This window comes from Salvelinus alpinus, chromosome 10 (genome assembly GCF_045679555.1).
Source record: "Salvelinus alpinus chromosome 10, SLU_Salpinus.1, whole genome shotgun sequence".
Classification (NCBI taxonomy): Eukaryota; Metazoa; Chordata; class Actinopteri; order Salmoniformes; family Salmonidae; genus Salvelinus; species Salvelinus alpinus.
Window position 1 is genome coordinate 68,233,531 of NC_092095.1, and position 26,683 is coordinate 68,260,213.

General features: G+C 48.6%; 1 protein-coding gene across 1 annotated transcript in view; it reads left to right on the forward strand.

Annotated features, from left to right (window-relative positions):
* LOC139532736 (cilia- and flagella-associated protein 47-like) overlaps window positions 1-26,683 on the forward strand; it is an 87,741-nt gene that overhangs the window by 45,863 nt on the left and 15,195 nt on the right. The window contains exons 35-51 of the mRNA XM_071330701.1: window positions 401-652; window positions 2,328-2,440; window positions 9,250-9,409; window positions 12,604-12,692; window positions 12,902-13,021; window positions 16,130-16,346; window positions 16,646-16,754; window positions 17,815-18,041; window positions 18,961-19,102; window positions 19,286-19,479; window positions 20,186-20,329; window positions 22,440-22,613; window positions 23,398-23,509; window positions 23,738-23,877; window positions 24,096-24,271; window positions 26,291-26,398; window positions 26,546-26,657. Coding sequence (XP_071186802.1) covers window positions 401-652; window positions 2,328-2,440; window positions 9,250-9,409; window positions 12,604-12,692; window positions 12,902-13,021; window positions 16,130-16,346; window positions 16,646-16,754; window positions 17,815-18,041; window positions 18,961-19,102; window positions 19,286-19,479; window positions 20,186-20,329; window positions 22,440-22,613; window positions 23,398-23,509; window positions 23,738-23,877; window positions 24,096-24,271; window positions 26,291-26,398; window positions 26,546-26,657 — 2,589 coding nt within the window. The remainder of the gene's footprint in view (window positions 1-400; window positions 653-2,327; window positions 2,441-9,249; window positions 9,410-12,603; window positions 12,693-12,901; window positions 13,022-16,129; window positions 16,347-16,645; window positions 16,755-17,814; window positions 18,042-18,960; window positions 19,103-19,285; window positions 19,480-20,185; window positions 20,330-22,439; window positions 22,614-23,397; window positions 23,510-23,737; window positions 23,878-24,095; window positions 24,272-26,290; window positions 26,399-26,545; window positions 26,658-26,683) is intronic.

The window sequence follows — 26,683 nt, forward strand, 5'->3', positions numbered from 1 at the left end:
GGCTATATACAGGGGGTACCGGTACAGAGTCAATGTGGAGGCTATATACAGGGGGTACCGGTACAGAGTCAATGTGAAGGCTATATACAGAGGGTACCGGTACAGAGTCAATGTGGAGGCTATATACAGGGGGTACAGGTACAGAGTCAATGTGGAGGCTATATACAGGGGCCTGTACAGAGTCAATGTGGAGGCTATATACAGAGGGTACCGGTACAGAGTCAATGTCTTCTCTCCTCCTATTCCTGGTCAACTCTTCTACTCTGTGGGAAATTGTCAGTAAATCTAGACTCATCTCCACTCGACTGGTTTTGATTAGTCTGACTGTGGTAGCAGATAAGGCTTAATCTGTGTCTGGGAAACTGGCCAGTGTTGACTGTCCCCCCCTCCGGTCCCTCAGATCCCCAGTCATCTCCAGAGGATGTACACCAGCACCAGCCGTCTGGAACAGAACCTCCACAACAGTATCATCCTCAGCCAGGCCTTCACAGTGCTCTGCCTGGACATAGACATCCAGCCCACAGAGTTGTCAGACTCTAACCCGGTTCTGATGCTGATGCTGTGTGTTTACCTGTATGAGACGCTGCCCCAGTACCTTCCCAGGAGAATCATCACTCTGTCTGGCAGCCTGCACCACACCTTCACCAAGCAGGCAGGTCTCTCTCTCTCCATCACACAGCACTAGCCCTGGGTAACCCTGTCTGGCAGCCTGCACCACACCTTCACCAAGCAGGCAGGTCTCTCACTCTCCATCACACAGCACTAGCCCTGGGTAACCCTGTCTGGCAGCCTGCACCACACCTTCACCAAGCAGGCAGGTCTCTCTCTCTCCATCACACAGCACTAGCCCTGGGTAACCCTGTCTGGCAGCCTGCACCACACGTTCACCAAGCAGGCAGGTCTCTCTCTCTCCATCACACAGCACTAGCCCTGGGTAACCCTGTCTGGCAGCCTGCACCACACCTTCACCAAGCAGGCAGGTCTCTCTCTCTCTATCACACAGCACTAGCCCTGGGTAACCCTGTCTGGCAGCCTGCACCACACCTTCACCAAGCAGGCAGGTCTCTCTCTCTCCATCACACAGCACTAGCCCTGGGTAACCCTGTCTGGCAGCCTGCACCACACCTGCACCAAGCAGGCAGGTCTCTCTCTCTCCATCACACAGCACTAGCCCTGGGTAACCCTGTCTGGCAGCCTGCACCACACCTTCACCAAGCAGGCAGGTCTCTCACTCTCCATCACACAGCACTAGCCCTGGGTAACCCTGTCTGGCAGCCTGCACCACACCTTCACCAAGCAGGCAGGTCTCTCTCTCTCCATCACACAGCACTAGCCCTGGGTAACCCTGTCTGGCAGCCTGCACCACACGTTCACCAAGCAGGCAGGTCTCTCTCTCTCCATCACACAGCACTAGCCCTGGGTAACCCTGTCTGGCAGCCTGCACCACACCTTCACCAAGCAGGCAGGTCTCTCTCTCTCTATCACACAGCACTAGCCCTGGGTAACCCTGTCTGGCAGCCTGCACCACACCTTCACCAAGCAGGCAGGTCTCTCTCTCTCCATCACACAGCACTAGCCCTGGGTAACCCTGTCTGGCAGCCTGCACCACACCTGCACCAAGCAGGCAGGTCTCTCTCTCTCCATCACACAGCACTAGCCCTGGGTAACCCTGTCTGGCAGCCTGCACCACACCTTCACCAAGCAGGCAGGTCTCTCTCTCTCCATCACACAGCACTAGCCCTGGGTAACCCTGTCTGGCAGCCTGCACCACACGTTCACCAAGCAGGCAGGTCTCTCTCTCTCCATCACACAGCACTAGCCCTGGGTAACCCTGTCTGGCAGCCTGCACCACACCTTCACCAAGCAGGCAGGTCTCTCTCTCTCTATCACACAGCACTAGCCCTGGGTAACCCTGTCTGGCAGCCTGCACCACACCTTCACCAAGCAGGCAGGTCTCTCTCTCTCCATCACACAGCACTAGCCCTGGGTAACCCTGTCTGGCAGCCTGCACCACACCTGCACCAAGCAGGCAGGTCTCTCTCTCTCCATCACACAGCACTAGCCCTGGGTAACCCTGTCTTACAGCCTGTCCGGTCCACCTTCCAAAGCAGTTCAATCAGATCCTTTTCTGCAATGGAAGATCATTCACGTTGACTTGGTGTGTACACATCGTATGACAATTATTCACATTTTCCAGTGTGTGTGTGTGTGTGTGTGTGTGTGTGTGTGTGTGTGTGTGTGTGTGTGTGTGTGTGTGTGTGTGCGTGTGTGTGCGTGTGTGTGTGCGCGTGTGCGTGCACGTGTGCGTGTGCGTGTGCGTGCTCCAGGTGCGTCTGAAGAGCCCGTCCTCCAGAACGATGTTCTACCATGCCTCCATCGTAGGGAACGAGGCCCATCATTTCTCCTTGCCCCAAGGAGCTTCCATCACCATCCCTCCTAAGTAAGCCCTTCTATCTCTAACCATAACCATAACCCCTAACCATAACCCCTAACCATAACCCCTAACCATAACCCCTAACCATAACCATAACCCCTAACCATAACCCCTAACCATAACCCCTAACCATAACCCCTAACCATAACCCCTAACTATAACCCCTAACCATAACCCCTAACCATAACCCCTAACCATAACCCCTAACCATAACCCCTAACCATAACCCCTAACCATAACCCCTAACCATAACTCCTAACCATAACCCCTAACCATAACCCCTAACCATAACCCCTAACCATAACCCCTAACCATAACCCCTAACCATAACCCCTAACCATAACCCCTGACCATAACCCCTAACCATAACTCCTAACCATAACCCTTAACCCCTAACCATAACCCCTAACCATAACCCTTAACCCCTAACCATAACCCCTAACCATAACCCCTAACCATAACCCCTAACCATAACCCCTAACCATAACTCCTAACCATAACCCCTAACCATAACTCCTAACCATAACCCCTAACCATAACCCCTAACCATAACTCCTAACCATAACCCCTAACCATAACCCCTAACCATAACCCCTAACCATAACCTCTAACCATAACCATAACCCCTAACCATAACCCCTAACCATAACCCCTAACCATAACCCCTAACCATAACCTCTAACCATAACCATAACCCCTAACCATAACCCCTAACCATAACCCCTGACCATAACCCCTAACCATAACCATAACCCCTAACCATAACCCCTAACCATAACCCCTAACCATAACCATAACTCCTAACCATAACCCCTGACCATAACCCCTAACCATAACCCCTAACCATAACCATAACCCCTAACCATAACCCCTAACCATAACCCCTAACCATAACCCCTAACCATAACCCCTAACCATAACCATAACCTCTAACCATAACCCCTAACCATAACCCCTAACCATAACCCCTAACCATAACTCCTAACCATAACCCCTAACCATAACTCCTAACCATAACCCCTAACCATAACCCCTAACCATAACTCCTAACCATAACTCCTAACTATAACCCCTGACCATAACCCCTAACCATAACCCCTAACCATAACCCCTAACCATAACCCCTAACCATAACCCCTAACCATAACCCCTAACCATAACCCCTGACCATAACCCCTGACCATAACCCCTAACCATAACCCCTGACCATAACCCCTAACCATAACCCCTGACCATAACCCCTAACCCTAACCATAACCCCTAACCATAACCCCTGACCATAACCCCTAACCCTAACCATAACCCCTAACCATAACCCCTAACCATAACCCCTGACCATAACCCCTAACCATAACCATAACCCCTAACCATAACCCCTGACCATAACCCCTAACCATAACTCCTAACCATAACCCCTAACCATAACCATAACCCCTGACCATAACCCCTAACCATAACTCCTAACCATAACCCCTAACCATAACCATAACCCCTAACCATAACCCCTAACCCCTAACCATAACCATAACCCCTAACCATAACCCCTAACCATAACCCCTAACCATAACCCCTAACCATAACCATAACCCCTAACCATAACCCCTAACCATAACCCCTAACCATAACTCCTAACCCCTAACCATAACCCCTAACCATAACTCCTAACCCCTAACCATAACTCCTAACCCCTAACCATAACCCCTAACCATAACCCCTAACCATAACCATAACCCCTAACCATAACCCCTAACCATAACCCCTAACCCCGAACCATAACCATAACTCCTAACCATAACTCCTAACCATAACCCCTAACCATAACTCCTAACTCCTAACCATAACTCCTAACCCCGAACCATAACCATAACTCCTAACCATAACCCCTAACCATAACTCCTAACCATAACCCCTAACCATAACTCCTAACCATAACTCCTAACCATAACTCCTAACCATAACCCCTAACCATAACTCCTAACCATAACCCCTAACCATAACTCCTAACCATAACTCCTAACTCCTAACCATAACCCCTAACCATAACTCCTAACCATAACCCCTAACCATAACTCCTAACCATAACTCCTAACTCCTAACCATAACCCCTAACCATAACTCCTAACCATAACCCCTAACCATAACTCCTAACCATAACTCCTAACCATAACTCCTAACCATAACTCCTAACTCCTAACCATAACCCCTAACCATAACTCCTAACCATAACCCCTAACCATAACCCATAACCATAACTCCTAACCATAACTCCTAACCATAACCCCTAACCATAACTCCTAACCATAACTCCTAACTCCTAACCATAACCCCTAACCATAACTCCTAACCATAACCCCTAACCATAACTCCTAACCATAACCCCTAACCATAACTCCTAACCATAACTCCTAACCATAACCCCTAACCATAACTCCTAACCATAACCCCTAACCATAACTCCTAACCATAACCCCTAACCATAACCCCTAACCATAACTCCTAACCATAACTCCTAACCATAACCCCTAACCATAACTCCTAACCATAACTCCTAACCATAACCCCTGACCATAACTCCTAACTCCTAACCATAACCCCTAACCATAACCCCTAACCATAACCCCTAACCATAACCCCTAACCATAACTCCTAACAATAACTCCTAACCATAACCCCTAACCATAACTCCTAACTCATAACTCCTAACTCCTAACCATAACCCCTAACCATAACTCCTAACTCCTAACCATAACCCCTAACCATAACTCCTAACTCCTAACCATAACCCCTAACCATAACCCCTAACCATAACCCCTAACCATAACCCCTAACCATAACCCCTAACCATAACTCCTAACTCCTAACCATAACCATAACCCCTAACCATAACTCCTAACCATAACTCCTAACCATAACCCCTAACCATAACCCCTAACCATAACTCCTAACTCCTAACCATAACCATAACCCCTAACCATAACTCCTAACCATAACTCCTAACCATAACCCCTAACCATAACCCCTAACCATAACCATAACCCCTGACCATAACCCCTATACATAAACCCTAACCATAACCATAACCCCTAACCATAACCCCTAACCATAACTCCTGACCCCTAACCATAACCCCTAACCATAACCCCTAACCCCTGACCCCTAACCCCTGACCCCTAACCATAATCCCTAACCATAACCCCTGACCATAACCCCTAACCATAACCCCTAACCATAACCCCTAACCATAACCTCTAACCATAACCCCTGACCCCTAACCCCTGACCCCTAACCATAATCCCTAACCATAACCCCTAACCATAATCCCTAACCATAACCCATAACCATAACCCCTAACCATAACCCCTAACCATAACCCCTGACCATAACCCCTGACCATAACCCATAACCATAACCCCTAACCATAACCCCTAACCATAACCCCTAACCATAACCCCTAACCATAACCATAACCCCTAACCATAACCCCTAGCCATAACCCCTAACCATAACCCCTGACCCCTAACCATAACCCCTAACCATAACCCCTGACCCCTAGCCATAACCCCTAACCATAACCCCTAACCATAACCCCTAACCATAACCCCTGACCCCTAACCATAACCCCTAACTATAACCCCTGACCATAACCCCTAACCATAACCCCTGACCCCTAACCATAACCCCTAACCATAACCCCTAACCATAACCCCTGACCCCTAGCCATAACTCCTAACCATAACCCCTAACCATAACCCCTAACTATAACCCCTGACCCCTAACCATAACTCCTAACCATAACCCCTAACCATAACCCCTAACTATAACCCCTAACCATAACCCCTAACCATAACCCCTAACCATAACTCCTAACCATAACCCCTAACCATAACCCCTAACCATAACCCCTAACCATAACCCCTGACCCTTAACCATAACCCCTAACCATAACCCCTAACCATAACCCCTAACTATAACCCATAACCCCTAGCCATAACTCCTAACCATAACCCCTAACCATAACCCCTAACTATAACCCCTGACCCCTAACCATAACTCCTAACCATAACCCCTAACTATAACCCCTAACCATAACCCCTAACCATAACCCCTAACCATAACCCCTAACCATAACCCCTAACCATAACCATAACCCCTAACCATAACCCCTAGCCATAACCCCTAACCATAACCCCTGACCCCTAACCATAACCCCTAACCATAACCCCTGACCCCTAACCATAACCCCTAACCATAACCCCTAACCATAACCCCTAACCATAACCCCTGACCCCTAGCCATAACCCCTAACCATAACCCCTAACCATAACCCCTAACCATAACCCCTGACCCCTAACCATAACCCCTAACCATAACCCCTGACCCCTAGCCATAACTCCTAACCATAACCCCTAACCATAACCCCTAACTATAACCCCTGACCCCTAACCCCTAACCATAACCCCTAACCATAACCCCTAACCATAACTCCTAACCATAACCCCTAACCATAACCCCTAACTATAACCCCTAACCATAACCCCTAACCATAACCCCTAACCATAACCCCTAACCATAACCCCTAACCATAACCCCTAACCATAACCCCTAACCATAACCCCTAACCATAACCCCTAACCATAACCCCTGACCATAACCCCTAACCATAACCCCTGACTCCTAACCATAACCCCTAACCATAACCCCTAACCATAACCCCTGACCATAACCCCTAACCATAACCCCTGACCCCTAACCATAACCCCTAACCATAACCCCTGACCCCTAGCCATAACCCCTGACCCCTAACCATAACCCCTAACCATAACCCCTAACCATAACCCCTAACCATAACCCCTGACCATAACCCCTAACCATAACCCCTAACCATAACCCCTAACCATAACCCCTAACCATAACCCCTAACCATAACCCCTAACCATAACCCCTAACCATAACCCCTGACCCCTAACCATAACCCCTAACCATAACCCCTAACCATAACCCCTAACCATAACCCCTGACCCCTAACCATAACCCCTAACCATAACCCCTGACCCCTAACCATAACCCCTGACCCTGTAGGACAGCAGTGTTCCTCACCCCAGTCCTCCAGAAGCTGTTCTGTTCAGTTACCTTGTGAGATGAAGATCATTTCCCATCTCTTCTGTCTGAAATCTGTCTGGTCTACTACTTACTAAAACGACATACTGTGTAGTAATCATACTGCATACTATTTAGAATGTACTGTTTAGTCAAATCCAATGCAGTAAGCAACAAATATCAACATACTAGGCTAATTTTGGTGCAACGCATCGATGTATCTGATTATCAGCTGCTGTGAAACACATGGGTCTGGAAAGAGGATTATCTTACGTGATAGTGTGCAGGGAATTCTGGATGAAAAACCTAAATGAGTATGACATCCTGGCATTTAAACTATACTACATTGTTTACATTTCACATACTATAAAGGTTCTGTTTTCACATACCCAAAATGTCTGTTATTTAGAATGCAGGTATGGGTATTCAGACAGCCACTATCTTTCTCTGTCTATCCTGGCTCTGTCTTTCTCTGTCTATCATGGCTCTGTCTTTCTCTCTCTATCCTGGCTCTGTCTTTCTCTCTATCCTGGCTCTGTCTTTCTCTCTATCCTGGCTCTGTCTTTCTCTGTCTATCCTGGCTCTGTCTTTCTCTCTATCCTGGCTCTGTCTTTCTCTCTATCCTGGCTCTGTCTTTCTCTGTCTATCATGGCTCTGTCTTTCTCTGTCTATCCTGGCTCTGTCTTTCTCTCTCTATCCTGGCTCTGTCTTTCTCTGTCTATCATGGCTCTGTCTTTCTCTCTCTATCCTGGCTCTGTCTTTCTCTCTCTATCCTGGCTCTGTCTTTCTCTCTCTATCCTTGCTCTGTCTTTCTCTCTCTCTATCCTGGCTCTGTCTTTCTCTCTCTATCCTGGCTCTGTCTTTCTCTCTCTATCCTGGCTCTGTCTTTCTCTGTCTATCCTGGCTCTGTCTTTCTCTCTCTCTATCCTGGCTCTGTCTTTCTCTCTCTATCCTGGCTCCGTCTTTCTCTGTCTATCCTGGCTCCGTCTTTCTCTGTCTATCCTGGCTCCGTCTTTCTCTGTCTATCATGGCTCTGTCTTTCTCTCTCTATCCTGGCTCTGTCTTTCTCTCTCTATCCTGGCTCTGTCTTTCTCTCTCTATCCTGGCTCTGTCTTTCTCTCTCTATCCTGGCTCTGTCTTTCTCTCTCTCTATCCCAGCTCTGTCTTTCTCTCTCTCTATCCTGGCTCTGTCTTTCTCTCTCTCTATCCTGGCTCTGTCTTTCTCTCTCTCTATCCTGGCTCTGTCTTTCTCTCTCTATCCTGGCTCTGTCTTTCTCTCTCTCTATCCTGGCTCTGTCTTTCTCTCTCTCTATCCTTGCTCTGTCTTTCTCTCTCTCTATCCTTGCTCTGTCTTTCTCTCTCTCTATCCTTGCTCTGTCTTTCTCTCTCTCTATCCTGGCTCTGTCTTTCTCTCTCTCTATCCTGGCTCTGTCTTTCTCTCTCTCTATCCTGGCTCTGTCTTTCTCTCTCTCTATCCTGGCTCTGTCTTTCTCTCTCTCTATCCTGGCTCTGTCTTTCTCTCTCTATCCTGGCTCTGTCGTTCTCTCTCTAACCTGGCTCTGTCTTTCTCTCTGTCTAACTGTGTTAGAGTTAACTGGCTGTCTGTCTTCTCAACTGGTGTTCAGTGTCTAGACTGGTGTTCCATTAATCCCATGGCTTTCCCCATCTCTGCCCCCACCTTATAGTTGAGCCTTACACTCTGTCCTCCTCTCCACTAGGGGGCGTGGTGTGGAGGTGACAGTGCAGTACTCCTGTTCCTTCCTGAGGCCCATGGAGGCGGTGCTACTGCTGACATCACGCTCTGCCTCCTCAGCCAGTCCCTCTGGAGCCACCCTGGCCTTCAGCCTCAAGACCCAGGTCACACACATCACCCCCAGCGTAAGCTTTGATGCACCTGTATTGACCTCGCCTTCTGGATGGTAGCGGTGTGAACAGGCAGTGGCTCGGGTGGTTGTTGTCCTTGATGATCTTTTTGACCTTCCTGTGACATCGGGTGCTGTGGGTGTCATGGAGGGCAGGTAGTTTGCTCCAGGTGATGTGTTGGGCTGACCGCACCACCCTCTGGAGAGCCTTGCGGTTGAGGGCGGTGTAGTTGCCGTACCAGGCTGTGATACAGCCCGACAGGATGCTCTCGATTGTGCATCTATAAAAGTTTGTCAGGGTTTTAGGTGACAAGCCAAATTTCTACAGCCTCCTGAGGTTGAAGAGGCACTGTTGCGCCTTCTTCACCACACTGTCTGTGTGGGTGTACCATTTCAGTTTGTCTGTGATGTGTTTGCCGAGGAACTTAAAACTTTCCACCTTCTCCACTACTGTCCCTTCGATGTGGGTAGGGGGGTGCTCCCTCTGCTGTTTCCTGAAGTCCACAATCATCTCCTTTGTTTTGTTGACGTTGAGTGAGAGGTTGTTTTTCTGATACCACACTCCGAGTGCCATCACCTCCTCACTGTAGGCCGTCTCGTCATTATTGGTAATCAAGCCCATTACTGTTGTGTCGTCTGCAAACTTGATGATTGAGTTGGAGGCGTGCATGGCCACGCAGTCGTGGTTGAACAGGGAGAACAGGAGGGGGCTGAGCACCCACCCTTGTGGGGCCCCAGTGTTGTGGGTCAGCGAAGTGGAGATGTTGTTTTCTACCTTCACGACCTGGGGGCGGCCCGTCAGAAAGTCCAGGACCCAATTGCACAGGGCGGGGTTGAGACCCAGGGCCTCCAGCTTGATGATGAGCTTGGAGGGAACTATGGTGTTGAATGCTGAGCTGTAGTCAATGAACAGCATTCTTACATAGGTATTCCTCTTGTCCAGATGGGATAGGACAGTGTGCAATGTGATGCCGATTGCATCGTCTGTGGACCTGTTGGGGCAGTATGCAAACTGAAGTGGGTCTAGGGTTGCCTGTAAGGTGGAGGTGATATGATCCTTGACTAGCCTCTCAAAGCACTTCATGATGACAGAAGTGAGTGCTACGGGGCGGTAGTCATTTAGTTAAGTTATCTTTACCTTCTTGGGTACAGGAACAATGGTCGCCATCTTGAAGCATGTGGGGATTGAATATGTACGTAAACACACCAGCCAGCTGGTCTGCGCATGCTCTGAGGATACGGCTAGGGATTCCGTCTGGGCCAGCAGCCTTGCGATGGTTAACACGTTTAAATGTTTTACTCATGTCGGCCTTAGAGAAGGAGGGGGGGGGCACAGTCCTTGTTAGCGGCCCGCGACGGTGGCACTGTATTATCCTCAAAGCATAGAAGGTGTTTAGTTTGTCTGGAAACGTGATGTTGGTGTCCGTGACATGGCTGCTTTTCTTTTTGTAGTCCGTGTTTTCCTGTAGACCCTGCCACATACGGCTCGTGTCTGAGTCTACGAATTGCGACTCCACCTTGTCCCTGTAGCGACATTTTGATTGTTTGATTGCCTTGCGGAGGGAATAACTACACTTTTCTTATTCAGCCATGGTTCGCGCTTTCAGCTTTGCCGTGAATGTTGCCATCCATCCACGGTTTCTGGTTAGGGTAGGTTTTAATAGTCACAGTGGGTCCATCATCTCCAATGCACTTCTTTATGAACTCACTCTCCGAGTCAGCGTATAGATCGATGTTGTTATCTGAGGCTGACCGGAACATATCCCAGTGCGTGCGATCAAAACAATCTTGAAGTGTGGATTCCGATTGGTCAGACCAGCGTTGAATGGTTCTAGTCACTGGTACATCCTGTTTGAGTTTCTGCCTATAAGACGGTAGGAGCAAGATAGAGTCGTGGTCGGATTTGCCGAAGGGAAAGCGGGGGAAGGCTTTGTATGCATCACAGAAGTTGGAGGAGCAGTGATTGAGTGTATTACACCCGCGCGTAGTGCAATCAATATGCTGATAGAATTTAGGTAGCCTTGTTCTCAAATTTGCTTTGTTAAAACCCCCAGCTACAATAAATGCAGCCTCAGGATATATGGTTTCCAGTTTACATAGAGTCCAGTGAAGTTCTTTGAATGCCGTATTGGTGTCTGCTTGAGGGGGAATGTACACAGCTGTGATGATAACTGACGAGAATTCTCTTGGGAGATAATATGGCCGGCATTTGATAGTAAGGAATTCTAGGTCGGGTGAACAGAAGGACTTGAGATCCTGTATGTTGTTATGATTACACCATGCGTTGTTAATCATGAAGCATACGCCCCCGCCCTTCCTCTTCCCAGAGAGGTGTTCATCTCTGTCGGCGCGACGCATGGAGAAGCCCGGTGACTGAACTGATTCCGACAACATATCCCGAGAGAGACATTTTTCCGTGAAACAGAGAATGTTACAATCGCTGATGTCTCTCTGGAAGGCAACCCTTGCTCGAATTTCATCTACCTTGTTGTCAAGAGACTGGATATTGGCGAGTAGTATACTCGGGAGTGGTGGGCGATGTGCACGTCTACGGAGCCTGACCAGGAGGCCGCTCCGTCTGCACCTTCTGCGGCGCCGTTGTTTTGAACCCTTTGTTCAGTTGCCAATAGATCAGTGACTCAGTCAGTGCCGACACTACTTTACTTTCTATAGAGACCAGGGGAGTGCGTCTCAAACGGCACCCTCTTTCCCTATGGGCCCTGGTCAAAAGTAGTGCACTACATATGGAACAGGGTATAATTTGGGACACCCTCCAGAACAGCTTGTCCTCTGGGCAGGCAGGGGTTCACCATTCACTGTTCCCATGGCAACACAATGTATCAGCAGAACAGGAAATGGTTCTATTTCTATGGTATCGACGCTGCATGTCCTCTTACATCATGGTGGCTGCTGAATGACTGCTACTGGGGGAGTTGTACAATGTCTTTGTGTTTCTCCCCCTCTCTCTCTCTCTCTCTCTCTCTCTCTCTCTCTCTGTCTCTCTCTCTCTCTCTCTCTCTCTCTCTCTCTCTCTCTCTCTCTCTCTCTCTCTCTCTCTCTCTCTCTCTCTCTCTCTCTCTCTCTCTCTCTCTCTCTCTCTCTGTCTCTCTCTGTCTCTCTCTCGCTCTCTCTCTCCCTATTTCTCTGTCACTCTCTCTCTCTCTCTCTGTCTCTCTCTGTCTCTCTCTCGCTCTCTCTCTCTCCATCCAGAGGACAGTGAAGTGTAAATCTCCATGTTACCAGCTGAAGGAGCTCCAACTTAAAGTAAAAAACCCTTTCAGCAAGGATGCCACGTTCAGGTGTGTGTGTGTGTGTGTGTGTGTGTGTGTGTGTGTGTGTGTGTGTGTGTGTGTGTGTGTGTGTGTGTGTGTGTGTGTGTGTGTGTGTGTGTGTGTGTGTGTGTGTGTGTGTGTGTGTGTGTGTGTGTGTGTGTGTGTGTGTGTGTGTGTGTGTGTGTGTGTGTGTGTGTGTGTGTGTAAATGACCCCTGTCCTATGTGTGTTTGTCAGGGTGGTGTTGGTGGAGTCTAAAGCCAACCTGCTGCAGGTGGAGAAGAGTCAGGACAGTCAGGAGAACCTCATTCAACAGTTCTCCTTCAGGACCAACCCCAGCTCAGACAACAACACCAGGTTAACACACACACACACACACACACACACACACACACACACACACACACACACACACACACACACACACACACACACACACACACACACACACACACACACACACACACACACACACACACACACACACACACACGTGCACATACCCACACACACACACACACACACGCAACCTCAAACACATCCCTTCACTTTGTCCCTTGGTGTTTCACTAGATTAGTGTTAATATGCACACACACACACACATCTGTCTCTCTCTCTCTATCTTTCTTTCTCTTGCTCTCTCTCTCTCTCTCTCTCTCTCTCTCTCGCTCTCTCTCTCTGTCTCTTTTAATAATAAATTAACAGTAAACACTCACAGAAGTTCAAAAATAATAGATATTTCAAATGTCATTATGTCTATATACAGTGTTATAACGCAAATGGTTAAAGTACAAAAGGGAAAATTAAAAAACATAAATATGGGTTGTATTTAGAATGGTAAATATTGCTGCTGTGATGTCACACTGTGGTATTTCACCCAGTAGATATGGGAGTTTATCAACATCGGGTTTGTTTTCTAATTCTTTGTGTGTCTGTGTAATCTGAGGGAAATATGTGTCTCTAATATGGTCATACATTGGGCAGGAGGTTAGGAAGTGCAGCTCAGTTTCCACCTCATTTTGTGGGCAGTGTGCACATAGCCTGTCTTCTATTGAGAGCCAGGTCTGCCTACGGCGGCCTTTCTCAATAGCAAGGCTATGCTCACTGAGTCTGTACATAGTCAAAGCTTTCCTTAATTTTGGTTCAGTCACAGTGGTCAGGTATTCTGCCACTGTGTACTCTCTGTTTCTAGTTTGCTCTGTTTTTTTGTTAATTCTTTCCAATGTGTCAAGTAATTAGCTTTTTTGTTTTCTCAAGATTTGGTTGTGTCTAATTGTGTTGCTGTCCTGGGGCTCTGTGGGGTCTGTTTGTGTTTGTGAACAGAGCCCCAGGACCAGCTTGCTTAGGGGACTCTTCTCCAGGTTCATCTCTCTGTAGGTGATGGCCTTGTTTAGGGGACTCTTCTCCAGGTTCATCTCTCTGTAGGTGATGGCCTTGTTTAGGGGACTCTTCTCCAGGTTCATCTCTCTGTAGGTGATGGCCTTGCTTAGGGGACTCTTCTCCAGGTTCATCTCTCTGTAGGTGATGGCCTTGCTTAGGGGACTCTTCTCCAGGTTCATCTCTCTGTAGGTGATGGCCTTGCTTAGGGGACTCTTCTCCAGGTTCATCTCTCTGTAGGTGATGGCCTTGCTTAGGGGACTCTTCTCCAGGTTCATCTCTCTGTAGGTGATGGCCTTGCTTAGGGGACTCTTCTCCAGGTTCATCTCTCTGTAGGTGATGGCCTTGCTTAGGGGACTCTTCTCCAGGTTCATCTCTCTGTAGGTGATGGCCTTGCTTAGGGGACTCTTCTCCAGGTTCATCTCTCTGTAGGTGATGGCCTTGCTTAGGGGACTCTTCTCCAGGTTCATCTCTCTGTAGGTGATGGCCTTGCTTAGGGGACTCTTCTCCAGGTTCATCTCTCTGTAGGTGTCACGATCGTTATAATAACTGGACCAGCAGCTCTGAGTTCCACATCTTTTTATTTCTGGGTGAAACTCACAGCGAAACAAAAACAATACATCTCAAAACGAAACGTGAAGCTACAATAGTGCTAACAGGCAACTATACATAGTCAAGATCCCACAAAGCACAATGGGGAAATGGCTTCCTAAATATGATCCCCAATCAGAGACAACGATAAACAGCTGCCCCTGATTGGGAACCATACCAGGCCAACATAGACATATAATTACCTAGATGACCCACCCTAGTCACACCCCGACCTAACCAACATAGAGAATAAAAAGCTCTCTATGGTCAGGGCGTGACAGTAGGTAATGGCTTTGTTATGGAAGGTTTGGGAATCGCTTCCTTTTAGGTGCTTGTAGAATTTAACGGCTCTTTTCTGAATTTTGATAATTAGATACACCATTTTGTGAAGTCTTGGTTGGTGAGCGGACCCCAGACCTCACAACCATAAAGGGTAATGGGTTTTATAACTGATTCCAGTATTTTTTGCCAGATCCTAATTGGTATGTCGAATTTTATGTTCCTTTTGATAGCATAGAAGGCTCTTCTAGCCTTGTCTCTCAAATCGTTCACAGCTTTGTGGAAGTTACCTGTGGCGCTGATCTGTCTCTCTCTCTTAAAAGAAAAAATTATTTAACCTTTATTTAACTAGTCAAGTCAGTTAAGAACAAATTCTTATTTACAATGGCGGCCTACCCCGGCCAAACCCGGACGATGCTGGGCCAATTGTGCGCTGTCGTATGGGACTCAGCATCACGACCGGTTGTGATACAGCCTGGAATCGAACCAGGGTCTGTAGTGATGCCTCTAGCACTGAGATGCAGTGCCTTAGACTGCTGTGCCACATACACAGAAACATTCAGAGACACTCACTGACTGCAGTACATAGATATGTACTTTTCCAGACTACACCTGTTCTGTTCCGTAGGCCGGTGTGTGTGTGTGTGTGTGTGTGTGTGTGTGTGTGTGTGTGTGTGTGTGTGTGTGTGTGTGTGTGTGTGTGTGTGTGTGTGTGTGTGTGTGTGTGTGTGTGTGTGTGTATATGTCTATGTTGTTTGTGTGTGTGTGTGTTTACACTTCACAGGCAGAGGTAGCGCACATCTCTGGAATCTGTTCTCTGTTAGATCATTAAAGAGAGGAATAACACACACACGCGCGCACACACGCACGCACGCACGCACGCACGCACGCACACACACACACACACACACACACACACACACACACACATATTCAGATCTTATGTTTCTCTTTACTTCCTACATCAAGGGCATCTTCAAAGACTTACTGCAGATGTAAATATGAGTTTCCATGAGAAGGAATCTCATTCTGTTTAAAACAGTTAGCTTTGTGTTTGGACATATCCGTACTGCATGTTTTTGTAAATCACATTGTTTGTTGCTGCAAAATCCTTGCTCAAAATAGCTTCAAAATAATACAGACATTTCAAATGTCATATTATGTCTATATACAATGTTGTAACGATGTGCACATAGTCTCTCTCTGTCTCTGTATCAGTGTTTCTACAGATGGGTTGAATGGTGGAACTGACTGTGGCGAGTGGGAGGACAGTGACCCCCACTGTGATCCTGCTGATGAGTGTGCTGTGACTGAGTTCTTCAGTCCTGTCAGGAGTGTGAGTCTGGCAGCTGGACAGACAGAAACCATAGAGCTCCACTACCTTCCCTTCCACCTGGGGAAAAGACACTGCTCTGTCCTGCTAGTCAGCCAGCAGGTAGACAGGGCCGTGTGTGTGTGTGTGTGTGTGTGTGTGTGTGTGTGTGTGTGTGTGTGTGTGTGTGTGTGTGTGTGTGTGTGTGTGTGTGTCATGATTTAGGTGTTCCTTCCAGGTGCTGTGTGTATTTAAATCTAACTTGGATTAGGTGTGTTGTTGATTATGTGTGTTGTTGATTATGTGTGTTGTTGATTATGTGTGTTGTTGATTATGTGTGTTGTTGATTATGTGTGTTGTTGATTATGTGTGTTGTTGATTATGTGTGTTGTTGATTATGTGTGTGTGTTGTGTCTGTGTAGGTTGGTGAGCAGGTGTATCTAGTGGAGGGGACAGCAGATCTTCCCCTGCCCTCCCCTCTGACCACAAAGCCCAGTCCTAATGTAGTCCATGTTAGCAGCGCCACCTCTGGTGAGTACTGGTACTGAACACGTCTGCAGGGTCATAATGACTGTACTGAGGCGGCAGGTTGCCCAGCTTTAATGAGCGTTGGGCCAGTAACCGAAAGGTCGCAGGTGTGAAACCCCGAGCTGACTACGTGAAAAATCTGTCGATGTGGTGCTGATCCCAGGCCTGTGTGTGTTTCCGTATGCCCTGTGTGTCTGCTAGATGGTGCTGATCCCAGGCCTGTGTGTGTTTCCGTATGCCCTGTGTGTCTGCTAGATGGTGCTGATCCCAGGCCTGTGTGTGTTTCCGTATGCCCTGTGTGTCTGCTAGATGGTGCTGATCCCAGGCCTGTGTGTGTTTCCGTATGCCCTGTGTGTCTGCTAGATGGTGCTGATCCCAGGCCTGTGTGTGTTTCCGTATGCCCTGTGTGTCTGCTAGATTGTGCTGATCCCAGGCCTGTGTGTGTTTCCGTATGCCCTGTGTGTCTGCTAGATGGTGCTGATCCCAGGCCTGTGTGTGTTTCCGTAAGCCCTGTGTGTCTCCTAGATGGTGCTGATCCCAGGCCTGTGTGTGTTTCCGTATGCCCTGTGTGTCTCCTAGATGGTGCTGATCCCAGGCCTGTGTGTGTTTCCGTATGCCCTGTGTGTCTCCTAGATGGTGCTGATCCCAGGCCTGTGTGTGTTTCCGTATGCCCTGTGTGTCTCCTAGATGGTGCTGATCCCAGGCCTGTGTGTGTTTCCGTATGCCCTGTGTGTCTGCTAGATTGTGCTGATCCCAGGCCTGTGTGTGTTTCCGTATGCCCTGTGTGTCTCCTAGATGGTGCTGATCCCAGGCCTGTGTGTGTTTCCGTATGCCCTGTGTGTCTGCTAGATGGTGCTGATCCCAGGCCTGTGTGTGTTTCCGTATGCCGTGTGTCTCCTAGATGGTGCTGATCCCAGGCCTGTGTGTGTTTCCGTATGCCCTGTGTGTCTCCTAGATGGTGCTGATCCCAGGCCTGTGTGTGTTTCCGTATGCCCTGTGTGTCTGCTAGATGGTGCTGATCCCAGGCCTGTGTGTGTTTCCGTATGCCCTGTGTGTCTCCTAGATGGTGCTGATCCCAGGCCTGTGGTGAACCTGCGTTGCGGCGTGGGCAGCACCCTGGATGAGGTGGTGTGTGTCCCCCTGGTTAACGGGCTGTGGGAGCGGGCGCTGGCCACCGTGGGGCAGCAGAGGATGAGCCCTGTAGAGAAGAGGAGGCGCAGCCTCACACACACTCTGGACAGCAGCACCGTCCGGGCCGGGGTGGCGGCCGCTGCACTCACCGCCTCACAGGTAGACAGTAGACACAGAGACACACACAGAGAGACACACAGAGACACACACACACACAGAGACACACACACACACAGAGAGACACACACACACACACACACACACACACACACACAGACACACACACACACACAGAGACACACACACACACACACTCTGGACAGCTCTTTCTATCTATCTATCTATCTATCTATCTATCTATCTATCTATCTATCTCTCTCTCTCTCTCTCTCTCTCTCTCTCTCTCTCTCTCTCTCTCTCTCTCTCTCTCTCTCTCTCTCTCTCTCTCTCTCTCAATTCAATTCAATTCAATTCAATTCAAGGGGCTTTATCTCTCTCTCTCTCTCTCTCTCTCTCTCTCTCTCTCTCTCTCTCTCTCTCTCTCTCTCTCTCTCTCTCTCTCTCTCTCTCTCTCTCTCTCTCTCTCTCTCTCTCTCTCTCTCTCTCTCTCTCTCTCTCTCTCTCTCTCTCTCTCTCTCTCTCTCTCTCTCTCGTTCTCTCTTTGCCCTCCTGGTCTCCTGTCTGTCCCTCCTGGTCCCTGGTCCAGTCCAGTCTGACCGTCTCTGTCCTCTCCTCCAGGCCCAACTGGTCCCTGGTCCGGTCCAGTCTTACCATCTCTCTCCTCTCCTCCAGGCCCTCCTGGTCCCTGGTCCAGTCCAGTCTTACCGTCTCTCTCCTCTCCTCCAGGCCCTCCTGGTCCCTGGTCCAGTCCAGTCTTACCATCTCTCTCCTCTCCTCCAGGCCCTCCTGGTCCCTGGTCCAGTCCAGTCTTACCGTCTCTCTCCTCTCCCCCAGTCCCTCCTGGTCCCTGGTCCAGTCCAGTCTTACCGTCTCTCTCCTCTCCCCCTCTCCTCCAGGCCCTCCTGGTCCCTGGTCCGGTCCAGTCTTACCGTCTCTCTCCTCTCCCCCTCTCCTCCAGGCCCTCCTGGTCCCTGGTCCGGTCCAGTCCCAGGTGGTAGAGTACAGTGTGGAGGTTTCTCTACCAGAACACTTCCTCCTGCCTCATACCATCACTCTGCCTGTGGCCAGGGACGCACGGCTCACACAGGACAACCTCACAGGTACACGCACGCACGCACGCACGCACGCACGCACGCACCCACACACACACACACACACACACACACACACACACACACACACACACACACACACACACACACACACACACACACACACACACACACACACACACACACACACACACAGACACACACTCCTATCCCCCTGCCCTCTCTGTCCAGACTCTGAGGTGGTGATGGTACCACTGAGGTTCCATGCCCATGTGGCTGGTCGGTTCCGGTGCCAGCTGGTTCTGCAGTCGTGGCGTGACATCAGAGTCCACCTGCTGGAAGTCGTGGTTACCGCAGAGGGAGACCACGCCCAGCTAGAGTTCACCACGCCCGCTCACCTGTCTGTCACTCAGGACATCCCTCTGGTAGGTGGAGGAGGAGGAGGGACAGGAGAAGAGAGGGGAAGGAGGAAGAGGAGAGAGGGGGAGGAGGAGGAGGGACAGGAGAAGAGAGGGGAAGGAGGAAGAGGAGAGAGGGGGAGGAGGAGGAGAAGGGACAGGAGAAGAGAGGGGAAGGAGGAGGAGAGAGGGGGAGGTGGAGGAGGAGGGACAGGAGAAGAGAGGGGAAGGAGGAGGAGGAGGAAGAGAAGAGAGGAAGAGGTGGAGGTGGCAGGCTTTGTGCTCAGGAGTGGCTGAAGAGCTGAATTGTGTGTTGTGTGTATGTGTGTGTGGGCTTGTATTACTATCCTCGTGGGTACTGTAAATCTCCAGAAGTCTCCACAAGGATAGTAAAACAAGGAAAAATTCTCCCTCGTGGGGACATTTCCCAGGTCCACATGAGGACAAAGGCTAATTTAGGCTTTGGGGTTGGGTTAGGGTTAGGTTTAGAATTAGCATTAGGGTTAGGAGTTAGGGTTAGCTTTAGAATTAGCATTAGGAGTTAGGGTTAGGTTTAGAATTAGCATTAGGGTTAGGAGTTAGGGTTAGGTTTAGAATTAGCATTAGCATTAGGAGTTAGGGTTAGGTTTAGAATTAGCATTAGGAGTTAGGGTTAGGTTTAGAATTTGCATTAGAGTTAGGAGTTAGGGGAAAATAGGATGTGTGTGTGTCATCTTTCCTGTTTTCTCTCCAGATCAATGAGAGCAGCCAGGACTGGCATCTGCGAGGCTTGGTTAGTGGCTGTGGCTTCTACGGCCCTCCTGTGGTGTACATACGGGCCGGGGAGAAGATCTGTTACCCCCTTACCTTTAGACCCACCACACAGAGCATCGTCACGGTAATACACTCATCCCCCTCCTCCTGCTCCGCCTCCTCCTCTTCCTCCTCTTCATCTTCCGCCTCCTGTTTCCCTCTCTTCTCTCTGTCCTTCCTTACCCTCTCCCTTCACTTTTTGACGAGTGAGAGAGAGTGAGAGAGAGTGAGAGAGAGTGAGAGAGAGTGAGAGATAGTGAGAGAGAGTGAGAGAGAGTGAGAGAGAGCGAGAGAGAGTGAGAGAGAGTGAGAGTGAGAGAGAGTGAGAGTGAGAGAGAGTGAGAGTGAGAGAGAGTGAGAGAGAGTGAGAGAGAGTGAGAGAGAGTGAGAGAGAGTGAGAGAGAGAGTGAGCGTGAGAGAGAGTGAGAGTGAGAGAGAGTGAGAGAGAGTGAGAGAGAGTGAGATAGAGAGTGAGGGTGAGAGAGAGTGAGAGAGAGTGAGAGTGAGAGAGAGTGAGAGTGAGAGAGAATTGCCAGCAATACTACCTCCCTGCATGAAGGTGACTGAGGAGACAGGAATCCTCCTGGCTAGTTTTACCTCCATCCATTTGTCCTGGGTTCAGTTCCCACAGGTATTACACTCACATACTAAAACTGATTCCACTTATCTGGGTATAAGGTCTGCTAAATGGCATATACAGTATATTATCATGCTAACAGCTCCACTTGCTGTCAACTGGGTTGATAAATCATTTTCCTGTCAGCTTTCTTTTTTAAACCACGTTGAGTCCAGCTAATGAGTGATGAATCATTGGACATTTATACGACACTTCTACCTGTTGGCTGTAGAAGGAGAGAGTCTATATCTGTGCCTAGTGTTCCTTAGTTTGTGTATCTCAGCAACTGAGGTAGAGCTGACAGTTGATAGCTTCAGAGTTGAGTTGTTTTGTTCACAGTCTGGATTGATACATGCATCTCTCTCTCTCTCTCTCTCTCTCTCTCTCTCTCTCTCTCTCTCTCTCTCTGTCTCTCTATCTGTCTGGAGGACCTGATAAGCCCATTGTAAAGCAGTCTCTCTTTGTTTCTGAACCTCTGGAAACAGTCAAAATAAATAGGACCTTATTTGATGGGTCTGTGTTAGTGTGTCTGTGACAGTCTACATATGTAGGTGTTTCTGTCTATCCTCGTGGGTGTGTCTGTGACAGTCTGCATATGTAGGTGTTTCTGTCTATCCTCGTGGGTGTGTCTGTGACAGTCTGCATATGTAGGTGTTTCTGTCTATCCTCGTGGGTGTGTCTGTGACAGTCTACATATGTAGGTGTTTCTGTCTATCCTCGTGGGTGTGTCTGTGACAGTCTGCATATGTAGGTGTTTCTGTCTATCCTCGTGGGTGTGTCTGTGACAGTCTACATATGTAGGTGTTTCTGTCTATCCTCGTGGGTGTGTCTGTGACAGTCTACATATGTAGGTGTTTCTGTCTATCCTCGTGGGTGGGTCTGTGACAGTCTACATATGTAGGTGTTTCTGTCTATCCTCGTGGGTGTGTCTGTGACAGTCTACATATGTAGGTGTTTCTGTCTATCCTCGTGGGTGTGTCTGTGACAGTCTACATATGTAGGTGTTTCTGTCTATCCTCGTGGGTGTGTCTGTGACAGTCTACATATGTAGGTGTTTCTGTCTATCCTCGTGGGTGGGTCTGTGACAGTCTACATATGTAGGTGTTTCTGTCTATCCTCGTGGGGGTCTGTGACAGTCTACATATGTAGGTGTTTCTGTCTATCCTCGTGGGTGGGTCTGTGACAGTCTACATATGTAGGTGTTTCTGTCTATCCTCGTGGGGGTCTGTGACAGTCTACATATGTAGGTGTTTCTGTCTATCCTCGTGGGTGTGTCTGTGACAGTCTACATATGTAGGTGTTTCTGTCTATCCTCATGGGTGGGTCTGTGACAGTCTACATATGTAGGTGTTTCTGTCTATCCTCGTGGGTGGGTCTGTGACAGTCTACATATGTAGGTGTTTCTGTCTATCCTCGTGGGTGGGTCTGTGACAGTCTACATATGTAGGTGTTTCTGTCTATCCTCGTGGGTGTGTCTGTGCCTTTGAGGGCATCTTTGTGTCTCTGTCTTTACTTTGTGTGTGTGTGTGTTCCTGTCTGTGTGTGTGTGTGTTCCTGTCTGTGTGTGTGTGTGTTTTAGGGCAGGCTGTCCTTGCTGAATGACACAGATGGGACGGAGCACAGCTTCACCCTGAGAGGGGTGGGGGAGCGGTCCCTACCCCTGGACCACGTGGTGCTACACTGCTCTGTCAGACAGGTCACACACAGCACCCTGCAGGTCCCCAACTACAGCCAGCACCCCCTCACCTGTCAGGTAGATAGATACACTATTACTATACTACTACTACACACAGCACCCTGCAGGTCCCCAACTACAGCCAGCACCCCCTCACCTGTCAGGTAGATAGATACACTATTACTATACTACTACTACACACAGCACCCTGCAGGTCCCCAACTACAGCCAGCACCCCTCACCTGTCAGGTAGATAGATAACTATTACTATACTACTACTACACACAGCACCCTGCAGGTCCCCACCTACAGCCAGCACCCCCTCAACTGTCAGGTAGATAGATAACTATTACTATACTACTACTACACACAGCACCCTGCAGGTCCCCACCTACAGCCAGCACCCCCTCAACTGTCAGGTAGATAGATAACTATTACTATACTACTACTACACACAGCACCCTGCAGGTCCCCAACTACAGCCAGCACCCCCTCAACTGTCAGGTAGATAGATAACTATTACTATACTACTACTACACACAGCACCCTGCAGGTCCCCGACTACAGCCAGCACCCCTCACCTGTCAGGTAGATAGATAACTATTACTATACTACTACTACACACAGCACCCTGCAGGTCCCCACCTACAGCCAGCACCCCTCACCTGTCAGGTAGATAGATAACTATTACTATACTACTACTACACACAGCACCCTGCAGGTCCCCACCTACAGCCAGCACCCCTCACCTGTCAGGTAGATAGATAACTATTACTATACTACTACTACACACAGCACCCTGCAGGTCCCCGACTACAGCCACACACACAGTTGCTGATTGTCCTTGTGCTGCTGGTTGTAGGTGGTATCAGACCTCTCCATCGTCAGTGGACCGCCCACCTTGGACATCACACCAGGTCACACCGTCCCCTACACCGTGTCTGTGTCACCATGGAAACGAGGGAAACATACAGGTGCTTCATTCTCTCTCTCTCTCTCTCTATCTCTATCTCTATCTCTATCTCTATCTCTATCTCTATCTCTGTCTCTGTCTCTGTCTCTGTCTCTGTCTCTGTCTCTGTCTCTGTCTCTGTCTCTGTCTCTGTCTCTTTATGTGTGAGGTCACTACACACACTGCAGTAATAATGTGAATGTCAAGGAGGACAACAGCCTATATTTTCCTCTCCTGTACTGTCTCTCAGGGTCCATGTCATTCCTAGCCGTGGAGAGTGAGACAGGAACAGGGAATGAGTCCAGGCCATATGAGGTGTGGTTCTCTATAGAGGTCATATGTGATCCTGCTCCTCCCCTGAAGGTGCTGGCTGTGCACTGTGCTGTTCAGGTGAGGCCTACTTTACACCATCCTCTACAACGTCCCTGTGTCTTCATCTGCACCAATGAAAAAGATCACATATGCACATCCAACTGGTTGCCGGAGAGAAGTGACATCAAGGAATGAGTAATGCGTTGACCTAATCATTGTGATGCACGTTTTAGTGGGGAGAAAACGCTGTCTGTCTAGACTAGTGTGTCTGAGTTTTATAGCTATGTTATTCTCAGAGCTCTGTTGCCGTGGAGATCCCCCTTAGTAACCCGGAGGCGGAGCCGCTTGACCTGTGGGTGTGTCTGGAGGGAGAGGACCTGAGTGGAGACACCCGGGTGTGTGTCCCTCCCCAGAGCAGTCTCAACTACACAGTCACCTTCTCTCCTGCTATAGTAGGGAAGAGAACAGACAGGTAAGAGACAGTCACCTTCTCCTGCTATAGTAGGGAAGAGAACAGACAGGTAAGAGACAGTCACCTTCTCTCCTGCTATAGTAGGGAAGAGAACAGACAGGTAAGAGACAGTCACCTTCTCTCCTGCTATAGTAGGGAAGAGAACAGACAGGTAAGATACAGTCACCTTCTCCTGCTATAGTAGGGAAGAGACAGACAGGTAAGAGACAGACAGGTAAGAGACAGTCACCTTCTCTCCTGCTATAGTAGGGAAGAGAACAGACATGTAAGAGACAGTCACCTTCTCCTGCTATAGTAGGGAAGAGAACAGACAGGTAAGAGACAGTCACCTTCTCCTGCTATAGTAGGGAAGAGAACAGACAGGTAAGAGACAGTCACCTTCTCTCCTGCTATAGTAGGGAAGAGAACAGACAGGTAAGAGACAGTCACCTTCTCCTGCTATAGTAGGGAAGAGACAGACAGGTAAGAGACAGTCACCTTCTCCTGCTATAGTAGGGAAGAGACAGACAGGTAAGAGACAGTCACCTTCTCCTGCTATAGTAGGGAAGAGACAGACAGGTAAGAGACAGACAGGGAAGAGACAGACACCTTGACTGTACTGGAAAGACTTCAGGGCCTGTATTCACTAAGCATCTGAGAGTAGGAGAGCTGATCTAGGATCTGGTCCTCTCTGGTATTCATTATGATCTAAAAGGCTAAACTGATCCCAGATCAGCACTAGGATCTGGTCCTCTCTGGTATTCATTATGATCTAAAAGGCTAAACTGATCCCAGATCAGCACTAGGATCTGGTCCTCTCTGGTATTCATTATGATCTAAAAGTCTAAACTGATCCCAGATTAGCACTAGGATCTGGTCCTCTCTGGTATTCATTATGATCTAAAAGGCTAAACTGATCCCAGATCAGCACTAGGATATGGTCCTCTCTCTGGTATTCATTATGATCTACATGGCTAACCTGATCCCAGATCAGCACTAGGATCTGGCCCTCTCTCTAGTATTCATTATGATCTAAAAGGCTAACCTGATCCCAGATCAGCACTAGGATCTGGCCCTCTCTCTAGTATTCATTATGAGCTAAAAGGCTAACCTGATCCCAGATCAGCACTAGGATCTGGTTCTCTCTGGTATTCATTATGATCTAAAAGGCTAACCTGATCCCAGATCAGCACTAGGATCTGGTCCTCTCTCTAGTATTCATTATGATCTAAAAGGCTAACCTGATCCCAGATCAGCACTAGGATCTGGTCCTCTCTCTGGTATTCATTATGATCTAAAAGGCTAATCTGATCCCAGATCAGCACTCCTACACTCATATATTTTGTGAATACGGGCATTGATCTCTGTCATGTTATCTCAACCTTATTGTATTGGACACTGTGTCATTGGGAATCAGGTTGAATGAACGGTTGGATGTAAATAAATAATACACTTTATTGATCCCCTGAGGGATTTGTTGATTGTTACTAATGGCAACAAATAGAACATAGTAGTGGTAGCAGTTAATATTTTTCTTCAATGACACAAAACCCCAAAGCAAATCAGGGGGAGAAAAATAGATTAATTTGAGAAGGACAAATCATAGATGTTACGCTGGGAGGTAGATGTTCAGTCTCCCCTGTCCTCAGCTTTTCTCCACAGAACAAAGAAACAGGATGCCACGTATAACCCCCCCACCCTAGCTTGGGGTTGACCAATCAGAAGTCCTTGCAGTACAACTGGAATGGCCAAATAACAAGTATCCTGCTCCAGACTCAATGTACAGAACGTAGCACATGTAGCTCTGCGTTCAGGACAGAAATTCCACAGAGTCTAAACAGCTGTTGAACTGAAAACCAACTCCTATTTACAATGACAATTCCCTATTGACCATTAGTACTCTGTTTAGTTTTTAGTACTCTCGTCCTCTCATCCTGTGCGTTGTGTATTTATCTTCAAAATATTCTTATAATAGCTTGTATCAAACACACACAAATAAAAGGAGTGTGTGTGATTGTGTATGATGGTGTTCTCTGTCAGTGTGGTCTTCCAGTCGGAGCTGATGGGAGAGTTCTGGTACCAGCTGGACCTGCTGGCCCAACCTCCTGTCCTCACCACCTTACCACAGAGCAGCTGTGAACTGGGAAAGTATGTACACACACACACACACACACACACACACACACACACACACACACACACACACACACACACACACACACACACACACACACACACACACACACACACACACACACACACACATAACCCCACCTAAACTGTTTGTGTTGTCAGGTGGACCAGGCTGTACATCCCACTGGTCAACCCCACAGATGAGACACTGGAGCTGGGCATGGTCAACAGCAACCCTCGCAACTTCACCCTGGAGCTGGACACCAGCAGACCGGTTAGTACACACACACACACACACAC